Below are 16,447 nucleotides of genomic sequence, written 5' to 3'. Positions count from 1 at the left end.
CCAAGGTGCTCGAGCTGCATGGCACATCTGCATGCCAACCATAACCACCCAAAATTCAGACACAGGCCCAAATTTTCCTCTCTACTATCCTGTCCATGCACGAGTCTCCCCAGGTGTAGACAGCACATAAACGGGCTAAAAAGGATCCCCTTCTTATTGGTGGTGGTTTTTAGTTGTTGTTCTTTGCGTGTTTTTTTTTTTTTTTTAATCTTTCTATTTCTGTAAGGGACAACATCTTCCATAATGTTTGGAAAGTGTCCAGAACATCAGACATCACCAAGTTTCAGATAAATACCTTGTTCAGTTTGTATTTGTTTATCCTATTATAAATACCATCTGTTCTACAGTTAGAAAACATTTGTATGGTGTTATTTGACTGAAGAACATATTCATCATCATGACCAGACCATGCAAATAGATCATAAGGTTCACAGAATCTGAGTTTAATGTTCATTCACTGAAGTCCAGAATTATACTCTCGTAAATATGGTATGAATGGTATGAGGCCTCAGGTATTAAGTTAATGGTACCACCTATCTTGTCCACTTCAATATAGGCAGAAGTAGGCACATTTTACTGACGAAATATATCATTCATCTGTTTTTATTCACATCCAGCTCCCCTGACATTTATTACATTTGTCTTATAGCAGCTATCTCCAGCTTTTATTCTTGTGTCCTTACTCCCTTCTTTCCAATGCACAGTGCGAAGTTCCTTTGCCATGAGATTAACATGCCATATGTTACCATCTGCTCCAAGTAGTGTCCATGTGAAGCGGCAAAAGTATTCTCACTCTGTGCACTCAGACCTCAATACAAGCTTGACAGTTCCCAAACTGAATACATAAGCATCCCTGCTCAATAAACAGAAGTGTAAAAGTTGTTCATAACAAAAATTAGATGAGTCATCAAAGTACTCAGAATATTCAAACTTAAACTAATGCAGCACATCACTGGCCACATTTTTGACCATGATGTTATTCAAACACATTTGTGCAATGAAGGCTGCACACTAAGCCATGCCAAAGGCATCAGCTGGCACAGAGTATTTTCATTACATGATATGGTGTATGGTGATTTGTACATTATTATATTAAACTGCTAATATATTCATGCATCCTCATAGAAAAGAGACTGAAGTTATTTACCAGTCTTAACATGATGGAAGGATGGTTACAACAATCTGCATCTAAACTTCTAAACTTTAACATGTATGTGTGTGTATATATATATAGAATTATCTCTCTACATATTTTTAGGAGGAAAATGATCTCTACATACTTGCATCAGACCAGCATCACCCCAAAAAGGCCTTTGAATATAAAGTCTGCCAGAGAAGCATACTCTGTGTGTGGGAAGGACAATCTGCTTTCTATTGGTTGTAATAAAGCCAGCAGCATCTGCTGCTGTTCAGCAATGCTGTCACCACTACTCAATCTCTTAATAACATTTTACATTCTCCAGATCATATTCTGCATCTTCCATTTCAGGTTCATCTGTTTGAACAGAGGTGAGATCCTAAAATTCATCACAGAATGTAATTCCAGAAAACGCATTACATTGTGGTGCCATTAGAGAGGGACTGGTGAAACTTGCTCTTAAGGCAGTATGAAATTCTAGTCACTTACAGCAAGATGAAACCACTCAAGTCTGTCAATACAAGGATAATGAATTCAGGCAATCTTTTCCATTTCTTTTCCCTCATACTCTTCTGAGCACTAGGCAAAAAGCTTAAGCTCTATCTCAAATTAATAAAAAGAGGGAAGCAATATAGCACATCGTTCCGATTTTCTGGACTCCTGATGGTGTGTGAAGAAGATGCAAGGAGACTTCCCTTGCTCGCTTCCAAAACCAATGACCAGATGCAGAGCAAGAAGTGGCTAAGTGGCTGCAATACTCCATAGGGTACTACAAAAAGGACAGAAATAGTACTGATCTCAAGAAGCCGGGACAACTTGCATTCAGATATTTGCCAGAACCTCAGGTCTTCTGTTATTTGTGCTTCTGTGGCTCAGATACTAATCAGGAAATATTCTGGTTCAGCTACAGTTTCAAATGGTGATTTAGCTCTCTTCTGCACTAGAAAGACCAGACACTTTCTCATTACACATTGATACCAGTGTAGTTAAAATGATTATTCCACATAAGTATACTGATTGATAGATTAAGAAAAATAAATAAATGCCAACTACATTAAGTTAAGGTCACTTACAAAACTCCAGAGTAAGCATGTTTAATAACAAGTGGCCTTATAGACCACACAGTCCTGTATTTCAAACTGTTTTCAGTGGTTATCAATGGGATGCTACTTCACCCTAGGGAATGTGAAATCACTATTAACTGAAATAAAAGTCTATGTGGTTGACAACAGTCTTGGGGAAAAAAATAAAATATCAAACTGTCATCATCTAGCTATTTGATCACATCAGAGTAGTTCAAAGGCATTCATATATTAAAATAATAATAATAATAATAAAATAATGACAACAACCACCTCTTACCTTCAGTATGTACAGCAGAAACATAGGTCCAGTTATAGCGCTTGACAATGTCCACCATAGCCCGTGCTTGCTGTGCATCAGATGGCACAACTCTCATAAAATACTTGAACAGAGTTTTGTCACTTAGGTCCATGCTTGTAGCAGAATAAGCAATCTGAGGTATATTGAAAAGCTGCAACAAGTTCTGTACTTGGATAGCAACTGAGCTAGAGCCAGGGCCAATGACACCAACGATAGGTTTCTTGGAGCGGAAAGATGATGAAGATCCATCCACACATCGCACCATCCCTTCCTCTTCTTCTGATGAAATAAGAGAGTCCCTTATAAACTCAATGCTCTGCTCCAGAGCCACAGCAGAATGCCAGCAAGAGTCCCTAATTTCACATCCTAGTGTGATATTTGGCAAAAGTGTGGGGTCCAAATTAATTCTGTCAAGGGTATGTAGCATTGCCTCCACTCTCTGAATGCCATACTGCTCTCTTACCTCTCCACATTTCCTTTCATGAACCTTGTCAACTGTTGGTTGATGGTGGACAGAGAACAGAGCTCCAATGATAATATCACCAGGCATGTGTGCAACCACCCTTCTTTCATTGGCCTGTGCAGAAACCAAAAGCCCGACGTTTCCACAGACATCTTCCTTCAATAACAGGATTGCAAGGAACAGCAAAAGGATCATTTTAGGAAATGGTTTAGGCTGGTAGAGACAACATGGTGGAACAAAACCGGAGAGCTGGTGAAAAGCAGTTAAATCTTTTAGATAAAAGGAGCAGAATGCTGATGATTAACCAGGAGTTTGCATGTATTCTCTAAGGAGTCACCATCATCTTCAGGTGGACAGCTATGCAGAGCTGTGCATGTGATCATAATCCTCATAACCTTCAAAAATGAATAAATAAGAGAAAGAGCTTTAAAATTAGCAATAAAGTCAGCTTTGTAATCTGTTCTAAAGTTGTACTTATTCCTGCAGCTCTCAATGACTGTAATACATTTCTTTCCACCATTTTCAAGCTGAAAAACTTTGTTATACTTCAGTGTTTCACAGTCTTAGGCTTGTACTTCTGCTGTTATAAATCAGTGTCTCTCTCTTTGACACTCTTGTTTAAAAACTCGTTTGTGAAACATTTTCACAAGCACAAAAGACAGACAAGTATTACATTCCAAAGAAAAAATGCTACCACGCCTAACGCATGTCTTTGAAAACAGCCCTCTTTATTTACAGGTGTTTATTATCCCACAAATGCATACGTCACACTAATGTACCTTGGGCCATGTTATCAACTACAGCACTAGGAAACTTCTACTGTTAAATAAAGCCTTTCCTGAAATATGTTAAGAAAAGAAGAATATGTCTCTTCCAATCTGAAAATGTGTTTTTTTGCTGTTGTTGCTGTTGTTTTTTGTCAGCCTCAACATGAAACCAATGATCTTTTAAAATAAGTTAAGATTAAGAAAACTGATGTCTTCATTAATATTTCTGTTTGTTTCTGCAGTGAATATTTCAGCAGAGGAACAACAGATCCTTTCCAATTCTAAAACAGCAAATCAGAGTAAAATCTTTTTCACTGATTTTAAATCAGCAAAAAATTGTGATTAATAGAACTTGAAAATGTACTTGAAAATGTTCTGTACGTAGCAGTGGATTTACAATAGTCTGCTTCTCATTTTAAATGTAGTGCTTAAACAATAGTTTGACCAGGTCTTGATCACTGACCACATTAAAGTATTGTCTGTTGCTCTACTCCTACGAGTGGATCCAGTGGATCCATTGGCAGTACAGAAGGTTGAGCACACTCTTAAATCTTGGAAGATGCTGAGCTAGTTAGTGAACTGCATGCCCAGTCTCATTATTGGGGGAAAAAAAAAAAAAAAGCTGCAAAATCCTGGGACAGAGCCTGATCTCAGTTTTACTCACATAAATCTTTCTAATGTAATAAAAAAGAATATAGGAGTTTTGATACATTTCAGATCCACTAGTCATTTATAATCCATTAACATAACTCTGACAGTGCTCAGATGTTGCAAAATGAAAGAAACCCTTTGCCATGGGAAATCTGCTGCTGCTTCTTCCAAGGTTCAAAATCTGGCAGGAGTTTAATCTTGAATTTACTACTTGCAGCTAGATCATTCAATACAGTACCACAATGAAAATCTTCCTGAATCTGAAGATGAGAAAGTGAAATCTAAAAACATTTTCCTGATTGAGGTTAGCCTTGTTTAGTTGTTATTTTACCTTGACATCTATAGATTATAAAATTTTTACACAGAGGGCATCATGCAATAGTTTCAGTGAGTATTCCTAAATGAAATCCAAATCTTTAAAAACATTGCATAGAAATGGTCTTGTAATATTAATTGCAATATTAATAAGTTCATGTAATATTAATTTCTAGCAATAAAAAGTGATAATAATGAAATAGGGTTAAGAAAACTGTAGAATGCTTCAACGTTATTTTTTGTTTGTTTGTTTGTGAAGAGCTGGCTTATCAATACTGCAACCCCTTGCCACTGTGGAATAACAGCAGTTCAATTCAGGTTAATTAGTCTCTAATTACAGAATGTAACTACTGCTTATGTATTCCAGTTGTTTGTTCTGTGGTTCTGAAGACAACACTGCATAATTTGTAAACAGTCTAAAGGATGAATGACAGGGCTTATCTTTGTACAATATCATAGCTATTAAATTCCTATACCTCCAAGTAATTTAATGTTTTATCACTTTGTTAAAATCTTTTAAATATTTATTAACTTATTAGCATTTTAACAGACGTAGTACTCTGCTATTTAAAACATGGATGCTTAATTTTCTGAGCTCTTCAAATTAAAGCTACATGTACAGAGCACGACTATATTGAGATCAAAAGTTAGCCCTGCCTCAGACTGTAACCGGATATACAATTAGATGTCTTTTTATAACCTAGCTGCCTATGCAGCTGCATATGCACAAATAGAGAGAGACTGGGTGGGGTGGAGTGAGCTTATGACTCAAAAAGAATCCAGCCCTCATCCACCATTTTAATTCTACAGCACACATTCCAAGGATTCTGGTCAGGTTTACTAATACTGTCCTTGGACTTATATCTTTAGGTTAAACAATTTTTATACAGGGTATATGGGAAAGAGAGGGCAGGGACATTTTTATCATCTTCACTCCAAAGAATAGCTGTTTGCTCTTCTCTGTCCACTATAAAACTACAGGATAAAGAATGAAGTAAAGCTGAAGGTCTCCTTTATAATTCTAGTTCAACAATAACAGCAGATATCAGGGCTAAGGGGTTCCTAGGGCCCAAGAGCAAGTCTGAAAAGCAAAAAAATCCTTCCACTCCATGGCATCTAAGGGAAAAGAAGGGGCCAGATGCTGACTGGAGTTGCTCCAGTATTAATGAACTGTCTTCTCATACCCTGCTGTACTACACTGAAATTCAATTTACTTGAGATTTTCAATGTTGTTACTAATTGCACCAAGCAAACTACTTATGTTACAAAGTATTAGGCTTAGGACTCCAAAGTATCTGAAGTCAATGTCTTCTGTGGGCTTTCATGTTGCGGTGAAACAACCTGGAATTGATACAGACATGGTTAAGTGAGCCTACTAAATTACTATGGATTTGCATTTGTATAATAGAGATCTGGTTCTGTGGTCTTACTCTTGCTCTCATAATCCTAAAAATCACAGAATGGCTGAGGTGGGAAGGAACCTCTGGAGGTCATCTGGTCCATCTAACCTCATGAAAGCAAGTTCAGATGAAGCAGGTTAATCAGAGTCATGCCCATTCAGGTTTTGAATACCTCCAAGGTTGGAGGCTCCCCAGTTTTTCTGGGCAGCCAGTGTCTGAGCACACTGAAAATAAGGAGGGTTTTTTTGTTTGTTTGTTTGTTTTCTTCTTATATTTAAACAGAATTTCCTGTATTTCATTTTGTGCCCATTGCCTGTCATTCTTCCCTAGATATGACTGGATATGCCAGAGGTGCCACAAGGGTAGTTAGGTAACGTATTGCATTCTAGGACAAAAGATGGCTGAGCAGTGAGTTAATAGACTAAGCACACAAATTACATTTCCTGGAGAACTCCTCCATTCCTCCCTGAAAAGAGGATGGCCAAGGGATCTATCTGTTCAAATGTACAATTGTACTGCTATCTTATTCCCAGAGAATCACATACAAGTCATTCCACATTTTGATTTCCATTCTTTCCTCCTCCTGGAAGCTTATTATTACAAGCAGTATGATTACTAAAACAAAATGAAGTAAAAACTTCGGAAGCTTAAATATAATTCCTATGTTAAATATTAGGGAGTTAAAAGGAGTTTCCTTAAACCTTAAAGGGAGTTTCGCATGCTATAGACTTCAGATTGAGAACAGTGGTGTCAATAGCATCATAGACAGAGAACTCTTAAACACATGCATAAAGTAGTAGAAATTGTTTCCCAATTAATGATTTACCTGCATTTACTTGTTTTAATTGGTGGACAAGCAAATCAACATGCACAGCATTTAGGGTCAAACTTATTTTTCACACTATTCAGCATCAAGGGAGTTACTATTAATTTACTGAAGGACAGACAAAATGGAATCAGGCACTTAATTACTGGTGTATCAAGATTCCTATCACATTTCAGCTATGGATCTAGCTATAAACTATTCTTGAAGTCACATGCTATAACAATAGCTGACAGACACTTGAGTCTCAGCACTTTGCTGCACTAGCTTCACACTTGGAACAACTATGGAAATGTTAAGGTGAAAACATAATTCTGCCTATCTGGTCTTTGTGTACTCTTGCTCTAGCTGAAAATTTAAGGGCTACTCAGGTGACTGAAGACACAGATATGATGAAGCATTCAACACATTCCTCTAACCTTTGCTCTCCCTGGCAGGAAAAACTTTACGCCAGCCTCTGTCAGGAGAAATTCTCCGCTGTTCCTTTAGGGCAGACTTCCAGCTAATTCATGTTGAGGTTTAACCAAGTAGAAAATGAGCATCTGTAATATTCAATGAAAGATCATCTAATTCTTAAAATGATTTACTTCAACCTCAAATGCAAGTCCATTTATAATTACAGTCTGAACAGACCAAAACAAATAAAAGAGCCCTAATATCTAACTGTGTTAATTAAAACTTGATAAAAAATCCCATAGCAGTTCACAGAGGGCTAATTTCCACTATGTACGTGCCTGAAAGTTTATACATGGGGCACATCTGACTTTTCATAAGGTCTTCTACTACAGCAAGTGTAACTGTTTAAACCTTAAGAATGAAACCCTTTCCTGTGACTTACATTATTATAGCAGCGCCCACTAGTGACCCCAGAGTGAAGGACCTGTCTTTTTTACAGTGAATTCTTTTGGCTGTGTGGTTTCTATAGGTAAAATACAAACTCAGCAAAGGGAGGTTTTGACTTCAGGTATTTTGTATCAAGAAAAAGAGAAGGAGCAAAAGAGCAATACTTTCTTTCAGGTTTCTTATTGATTACATTTTTGTAAGCTTATAATCTGTAGTTCAGAGTCTCTAAATCTTCAGGTAGATATAAATAATAAAAATAAAATTCCAGATTATTGAACCACAGAACAGTGCTGTGATGAAATGAGAACTCAGGGCCCGATCCAGGAAAGCACTTGGAAATATGCTCCATGCTAAACACATGAAGAATGCTGCTGATTAATCATCTGTTAAAAAATACCTAAGTTTAACGTCTCTTTAAAGGATTTTCCCAATCAGAAAAGTCACAAAAAATTATGGTCCCAAAATCCATTGATTTGCAGTGACAGATTTACTTATAGGCTATGTATATATAGCCTACAACCATGTACCTGACAATGAAAGGCTTTCCAGGCATTCATTTACAGCACACAATGCAATTAATTCTGTGCCATCAGATATGAGATAATAAATGTCAATATAGGCATAGATATGAATCAAATCAATCTATCCCAAGGAACTAAACCAGGTTTCATCATCATAGAAGACAAAGCAGGCAGCAACTGAATTACTGGTCCAGGGTCAGCCATGCCACTTTTCTTGCAGTGAAGATCTTTGGGAGACAGAAGATGGAACAACCTTAGAAAAGTGATTATATAAGTAGAAAGACCACTCAGCTCTTCTCAACAGGGAACAATGTGAGCAAACAGTGTACATTTAGGATGCTAAGCTTTTGCTCAATTCTTCTGACTATTGGCATTGCAAACACTAAGCATTGGGTTCAAACTATTCTGACAACCTTGTTCCCTATGCTATAGAAAGGTTCAAATTGCAGAAGGTCCCATACACATTACTCAGAGGTAATTTTATTTGTTCACACAAAACCTGATGCACTCTAATAGTCTTTAGTTGCAAAACATGAATATGAACACACTGGTATGTTTTGAGACTGCAACTGCCACTCAACTTTTCCATTCACTAAAAAAAAAATAAATAAATAAAAAATCAGCTCCATGAATTCCAGCAGGTTTTGGATCAAGCCCTTTGACAAAAGAAACAGCCTTATACAACAGGAGAGACTATGAAACAGTTTTCAGCAATTCCACTTAGATATAGAAGGAAACTAAGCAGCACAGAAGATTTCTAACCATTTGGTCTGAGCAGCCACAGAAAATAGCAGACTAGTGGGCAGATCTCATGCATGCCTTCATAGATAATAAACATAGAAGGCTATAATTATCAGCAAGATCCTTAGCAATCCCAGGACGTTCTTCCCCATATTCTCACATGCACACACAATTTCTGGTTAATGAAACATTTTTTTTTTTTCTAATGTGTAGGTGCTTAACATCACAGCAAAACTTGCAATGATCCCTGCAATTCTGCTAAATATACTACTTCTTACTGCTATACCATATGACACAGAAACTAATAGCTCTGGTGTGATTTCAGCTGTAATCCTAGACATTATAATAATTAGAAAAACTGTATGATCTGGAGGAAGTGATCAAGGAAAAGCAATAGCAATTCCAAAAAACATAAGAACATCTGTCTTCTAGCAAGTCACAACAAGAGTATCACTGGAGCGGCATTCCAGTACTACCACTATATAAAACAAACAAACAAAAAGACAACGATACACTGGCTGGCAAATAAAACAACAAAGAACCTATATAGAGACACAATAAATATTCTCTGATCAGTTGAAATAGTGATTAACGCTGGCGTCCCTGATCACATAGCATAAATATTAGCATGTAGTTAAAGTCTTTGAGAATGCGCAAAATGTTAGCGTGTGATAGAGATGTTTAGGAATACTGTGATGATAATAATAATAAAGATATAGAGAATGAAAAGAACCCAGCAGTTAAGTTCATTATACACTTTCTCATTTTAGGATTGCTTAAAGTGATGTATTTTCAAAGCAGTCCTCTGACACTGCTTTCAAGCTGGTCCTCCCGCTTTGTCCTTAGGACTAGCAGAAACAAAACGCTCGGTCGCCCCTCAACTCCCAGCCACCCCTGCCTACCAGAAAGCCCTGGTCGAGGGGGAGGGAGGTCGAACGGCAGTGGCACGACGGGAGAGAAGGAGCCCCGGGGTGCGGGGCAGCGCTGCTGCGGGCTGCGGGCACCCGGCGAGGCGGGCGCCTGCCCCGGCTCTGTCCATGGTGCTGAGCAGCACCAGCACCAGCGCTCACCTCGCCGGAGGTTTTTTTTTGGGAAAGGGGTTAAAAAAAATAATCTGAAAATCAACCAGTGGTTAAAAATGCCACGGTGGTCACTGTTGTTTTGCAGAACCACTTTTTGTTATAAATGCATTGGGTGCTCAGAGCTGGGTCGGAGAGGAAACTATTGGACAAGGTTAACTCCCGGAATAGCTACCTGCGTTGCTACAACTGTGTGGCTGGGCATGCACACGTATATGTGTGCATGCACACCGGTTCTTAGGTCTCTGTCTCCCCAGTGGTGTCACACTCAGTCCTTAATGAATCATTTTTGCACACAGAGGCATTAGCTCCCATTATTAAATGAGGAGCAGACGGGAGTTGCCGAGCAGAGCCAAAGTGATTTGTCCCAAGGTCACACAGAAAAGTCCACGGATGGGCTCAGCCTGGCTGTCTATGAAAAACAAATGCACCCCATTTCTATTCTCCCCTTCTGGCAAGGCAAATCCCCACCGGTGAATGGAAGGGATATACCACATGCATCACCAAGCCCAGGTATTGCAGCACCCCCATCTCCTTCTGCCCCACATACACCGCACTCCTCGGGAGGGGTCAGTGCCCACTGCCCTCCAGTGCCCCAACCTCCAGGTGCCTCAGCAGCCTCTGGAGGTGTGCCCCACAGGCTGCTTTGCTTGCCCCTCAATAGCCTTGCTTGTCCTCCGGCAACCAGGGCACGGAGCAATAGCAGGAAGGAGGGAGGGAGGGGAAAGAGTTCCTCCTGCATCCACAGGGTTTCTGTCTGCAACCGGGGGTTCACAAATCCCTTCTCCACCCCGCAGCATTACCTTGTCGGTGGGAGCAATCGTTCCTTCCTACGGTGGCGGCAAAGCAGTCCTTTCGGTGGCAGCAATCAAGACGGGTAGAGGTAGGCACCTCCTATTTTCAGCCACGGCAGAGATAGCATTCCTCGCAACAGATCTGCTGGAGCTGAATAATCCTCAAATGCCTCTGCAAAGATCACCAGCAGGTGAGCCCCACTCGGCTAGCATTGTCACTCCTCCAGCTATGGGCACATCCTGTTTTCTTCTGATCACAGGCAAACGCTGAGCACCGCGAATCCTTCCCCCGCGCATGCATGCACACACACACACGCCATGCAACACGCTGCTCGCTCAGCATCGCCCAAATCTCATTTGCAAGAGGCGTGAATGGTCCCTGGATTTAAGGGGGGAGGAGGGGGAGCGAGAGGCGTGAGGAGGAGGAGGAATAAACAAACAAACAATGAAACAACAGATGGGGCTTTGCTCTCTGCCACCACAGCCTTGGTCAGCCGAAATACTTGCTGCGTCTTGACCCACCGGCTTAAACACCTCATCCCCTCTTTACTTCTAGACGGCAGCAACCTCTGCATTTATAAGGGGTTAGTCCTGCCTTTTGCCCCACAGGGAGATCTCTCCAGGTGCTCGGAAGGTTGCAAAGTCCCCCCATAAAGCGGACACCTCCCTGCCGCACCCCTCCTTTCCTGCCAGGCGTTCGGCTCCGAACACCATTACCAAAAAAAAAAAAAAAAGGGGCGAGACCTTCTTCGGGAGGGTCTGTTTTAAACCGAGTCGAGGGGAAGAGCTCACCCCTGCAGTCTCGGCGGGGTTTTAGGGAATTCACTCCGCCAAAGTTTTGCCTCCCCTCGGGAACCGCGCTACACGGTGGCTCCTGCACCTGCGGGGCTGGGGGGCGGAGGGGGGCAGGGGGCTGGCAGGGAGAGAGCCGGGCTCCAGAGCAACTTTTTAGTGCCACCAAGTGGCACAGATCCCTCTAGGAAAGCCAGCAGCCTGCCAGTCCTGGGCTCTGCCTGCTGCTCCTTGGCAAGGGGAGAGCGGGGATTGCGAGAGCAGCGACCCCCTCCACACCCAGCCACGTCCAGGGCTACCAAGCACAAAGGAAGAGCTACCTGCCACTGGAAGGGCAAGCTGCCCTCTCCCTCCCTTGCCTTGGCTGCAGGGCGACAGCACCGGGCTCGGCGAGACGAGGAGCGGTGCCCCGGTCAAGGGCAGCCGGGGCTGCCAGCCCTGCCGGAGGGATGCGCCCCCCGCTCCTCTCCCCATCCCCGGACTGCCCCCGCTCGTCCCCACAGCAGAAGGCACTTGCACCCATCTTGTCCAGCTCCTATTCCACCTCCCGGAGCCCCCCCCCCCGCCCCCCCCCCCCGGAGCCCCCTCGGGCTCCCTGGACCCCCGGGCTCTGCCGTTCCCTGCCAGCCCCCTGCCTCCGCAGCCAGCATCCCTGGGACCGTTCCTGCAGCCGCATGGGTGGGTTTCCTCGTCGCCTACCTTCTGCCCCTGAGCTCGGCGCCCTCCATCCCTTCTGCTTCCCCACCTCCTCCCAAAAAAACCCTCAGCACCTGTCTGCCCTGCTTAACTACGAGCTCCCCACACATGCACCTTTCCTCGGTTAGCCCTTCCCTCCCGGAGCCGGCTGAGGCTTTACCTTCCCTTCCAGCATCCCTGCATCCTCCCAAAGCTTCCTCCCTCCCTCTCTCCTCCTCCTCACGTCTTAGCCCTACACTCCCCGGCTCCTGCTCTCATTCACACTCAGCCGTCCCGCTCCTCTCCCACCGGCTGCACCACGCTGCCCGGGGTGAGCAGGGACCCCCGGCACAGGGTCGGGCACGATGGTTTTGGGGGGATTTGGGGTGTGTGGGTATGGGTGTGGGTGTGGGAGGGGTCCTAGGTGGCCTGAGCCCTGACAAACTCATCACCTCCCAGCACTCCAGCAGCAGCAGCAGCGGCAAACGGCAACAGACCATCACAACACAACGCTGGACAGAGATCATCTCTTAATTCAAAGTTATTCTTAGTAAATAAATAAATAAAAGTAAAATAAATAAATAATAAAGCAAAATGCCATTTAAGTAAGAGCTGATCTGGCATTTAAAAGGCTGCTGGGTCCGACCATTTATGAGGCTGTATTTGCAGGGGAGGATTAGCTCGTGCATCCATTTTCGAGAATTAACAGCCATTCTCTGCCGCTGCACCACAGCTTGGCACTCCCTGCTGGTTCCCCCCTCTTTGGGTTGCTGCTTAAAATATAATCTTTTTTTTTTTTTTTTTTTTTAATGAATACTGAATGACCTAAATCCTGGCTGCTACTTGACATGGCTCCCCCACGGTGACTGCACTGACACATCCAAGCTGCACCTCTGCCCAGCTGGGGTAACTTTGATAAAGTTGTTGGGGAGCAGGGGAAGAGGGATCGTCTTGCTATGGCTCCATCTATGCTCCTAATCTTCTGTGATCTCTTTACTGCTGTCTCTCTAACACCAGATTCCCAGCTTGACCGGTCATTTCATCCCAAGGGGTGAAGGATAGGAATCCCATTTATGCTTACCAGGTGCGGTGCCTGGCCTCTTTCTCCTTCACATCCTCCTTCAATCCCAGCCTGGGACTGGCTGGGAGCCCATCAGCCAGCACCTGCTTCATATTTTCCCCCAGCTTTCCTGGCTCCTGCTGCCACTGACACCCTGGCAGCAGCCAGTCCTTAAAGCAGAGGGCAGTGTGAGCATGTGTGTGTGTGGCTCCAGCCGTTTGTTCCCCCTACTCAGCTCCCAGGGACTTTGGGGGATTGTCTCTTGAAGGTATGGGGGTACGTTAGATGAGAGGGGAGAGCTCACTAGTTACAAGGGCTTCCCATTCCTGCTAGTGCCCTGGTCAGGTGATGAAGAAGGAGCATCCTTCTTCCTCATCCCCACACCCATGCTGTTCTCAGATATCGTCTTCCCACCCAAAAGAGCATAAGCTGTGAAAGTAATGGAAACTCAGCAGTTTCAGGCTGGAGACAGATTAAAATACGGGCCAGATACCTATAGAGAAGGGGCAGATATCTATAAAGAAGGCACAGATCAGAAAAAGGAGGGGAAGGATGGGTCTGTAGAAGGGGAAGGGGAGCAAAGTGGAATTCCAGTGCACAGCATTCCTGGAAAGAAGCAGTGTTGGGGATCTGCAGAAAGGGGAGATGCTGTTGCTCAGCTGGACTGTCACAGCAGTTCTTGGTCTCCCAGGGACCATGTGTGTGATGAAGGAGTCAGAAAGCAGCCACCTCTCATTGGTAATGGAGACACCCATCTGGCTGGGATGATGGTGGGTGGCCACAGCAGGTGAGGGAGAGGATCCCCACATGAGCAGAACACACAGATTCACATGGATGCAGCGACACTGGATGCAAAGCAGCTCCCACACACATATCCCCAAGGACTCCCCGTGAGTCAGAGCCCAGAGTCAGAGTTCACTGTGCCAGATGTTTGGAGCAGCTGGATCAAGGATTAAAAGAGGCAAACAGAATGGATGGGGGTGGCCATGGCATTTATATTCTTAATGCCTCACACTGACCTTTTATATGGGTTCCCTATAAATACAAATATACAAGGCTTTTTCCCTTTGCTCTCTTCCTTCCCATCCTCCCTTCCCTTCATTATCAACCATCTTGCAGAACCCATAAAAGTAGTCACTGTCTTTTCGACTGATGGTAGATTAGTTTTTCCCTACCAGGAATTTTTTCCCTCTTATTCTGACACTATTTTAAAAGTAAATAAAATGAAAGCTTCCTGTGCCACTTTGTAACATCATCAGTAAAAAATAAGCATATCAGTACCTGGATGAGGAGATATAATGACTACATTTTCTGAGCCCACTACTAGTAACATTGATTATTTCTGCAGCAGTAGCATCTATAGACACTAACACATTAGGCAAATCTGCATATGCTCTGAAACTGCACTCTGAAGAGCTCATCCATACAGAAAATCATAGGGGTAAAAAAAGTATGAAGTCTCCAGGTATGATCAGTATCTTCAAAGAGCATTCTAACCACTCTAGGACTAAAAGCAATGAGGCTGAAGGACTACTAATTTGAATTCTCTTCAGTTCCAGAATTAATAAACCTGTGGGACACTGGTGGCACAAAGAGTGTGGACAAGAATGTGAGATTGTGAAGATGAGCCAGATGTTGCTTTTTTACAAAGTTGTCTGTAATACAAGCATAAGCATAATAAGAATATGTTTTTATTTATATATGTATAACCTAATCAAAACAACACTATTTACTCCCTACTAGAAAAGGAGGTGAAGATGGAGCAAGGTGGGAATCTATCGATCTAGCACACTTAAAGTTTCTGACATAATTAAAATCAAGATAATTATTATTGGTTCCCAGGAAAGTATATGAATGGCAAGTCTACAATGTAAAAGGAGAGTTTAAAAGTGCAAATTATGCTATACAACACATTGTAAAAGAAAATAGTAGTCTGCCAGTGCACAATAAGGGTGCTACTCTCAGAATCCTTATTTGGTGTTGCCCTTCAAACCTCAAGGAAAGTGATGATCTGGCTTTATATGTCTATTTGGTAGAGATTTGCAAATAAACTCTGTGTTCTCTTTAGACTAAATATGGGGAAATAGGTTTTTGTAGTGTGCAATTCACTTGACCTACCTTTAACATTTCTTTTAGGGTGATGAAGAAAGAGGCATTAAGATGGGCCTGCTTCTCTTCACAGATTCTGAGGGGTACCTATTCCTCATAAGGATATCTGTGTTATGCTGGTGTGCATTTAAGGAATCTATGAGTAATTTTTGGCTCTTGGCTGTGCGTAGGTGTAAATGAGGAACTGAAATGCCCAATGCTGCCAAGACTGTTCTAGTTCTGCGCAAGGAAATGGCCCAGCTATTAGTATCTGAGAAGACTCAGAAATCCCAGACTGAGCCTGGCTGTGAAACTCCTTCAGCATTACGCAGTCCTTGGGTAAGTATCCTTATGCTTGCAGACTGGAGGTGTCTGTAATGTCCTTTTTTGGTCTGCCTCTTGTGTCCGTTATTAGAAAACAGGGCATGGGAGAGTAAGACCAGAATACAGACCTCTGAGAAGGATGCATGCAAGAATAGTGTAAAAGAGAAGCACAAACTTTTACATGTCTACAGAGATTTCAGTGAGTAATGGGATGTGTCAAATGCAACTAAAAGATGCCCCCAGATTTGCCTACAAATCATTATTTAGGAGAATTAAACTAGTTTGCAGGACATCTGAATATAAATCTAACACAATTTTTTGAATTTATTCTGTGGAATTGTTCTAGATGTCCTCCCTTTAATTTCTTCTTTGCTCTTTCCATTTCATGTCTAAAGTGGCAGCTTTTGCCAAAATGAGTAGAACTTTCACAGCGATAGAGATCTCTGATTCATATTAATTCAGGGTCAGTAACTCCAACTGAGGAAATTTGACTTACATTTTACCTTTATGAATACAGCTATTATTCCTATTATTCAAGGTCTCTATGACGTTATTTTGCTATAAACATGTTCAATTTTGTAAAATTAATT

General features: G+C 42.4%; 1 protein-coding gene across 8 annotated transcripts in view; it reads right to left on the bottom strand.

Annotated features, from left to right (window-relative positions):
* The window catches only part of GRM5 (glutamate metabotropic receptor 5), a 292,635-nt gene extending 279,982 nt beyond the window's left edge, over positions 1-12,653 (bottom strand). For 3 of the 8 annotated variants that reach the window (XM_083840273.1, XM_083840277.1, XM_083840280.1), the window contains exons 1-2: positions 10,928-11,652; positions 2,501-3,379 (exon numbers count right to left, since the gene is read on the bottom strand). In XM_083840273.1, the coding sequence (XP_083696399.1) occupies positions 2,501-3,179 (679 nt within the window). In that variant the 5' untranslated portion in view covers positions 3,180-3,379; positions 10,928-11,652. Of the gene's footprint in view, positions 1-2,500; positions 3,380-10,927; positions 11,653-12,409; positions 12,465-12,520 lie in introns of those variants that run through there. The other 5 variants (XM_083840276.1, XM_083840279.1, XM_083840274.1 and 2 more) reach the window with 3 other exon arrangements.
* Positions 12,654-16,447: the final 3,794 nt, after the last annotated feature.

This window comes from Anser anser (genome assembly GCF_964211835.1).
Source record: "Anser anser genome assembly, chromosome: 1".
NCBI lineage: Eukaryota > Metazoa > Chordata > Aves > Anseriformes > Anatidae > Anser > Anser anser.
This window is presented reverse-complemented; position numbering and strand designations above follow the sequence as displayed.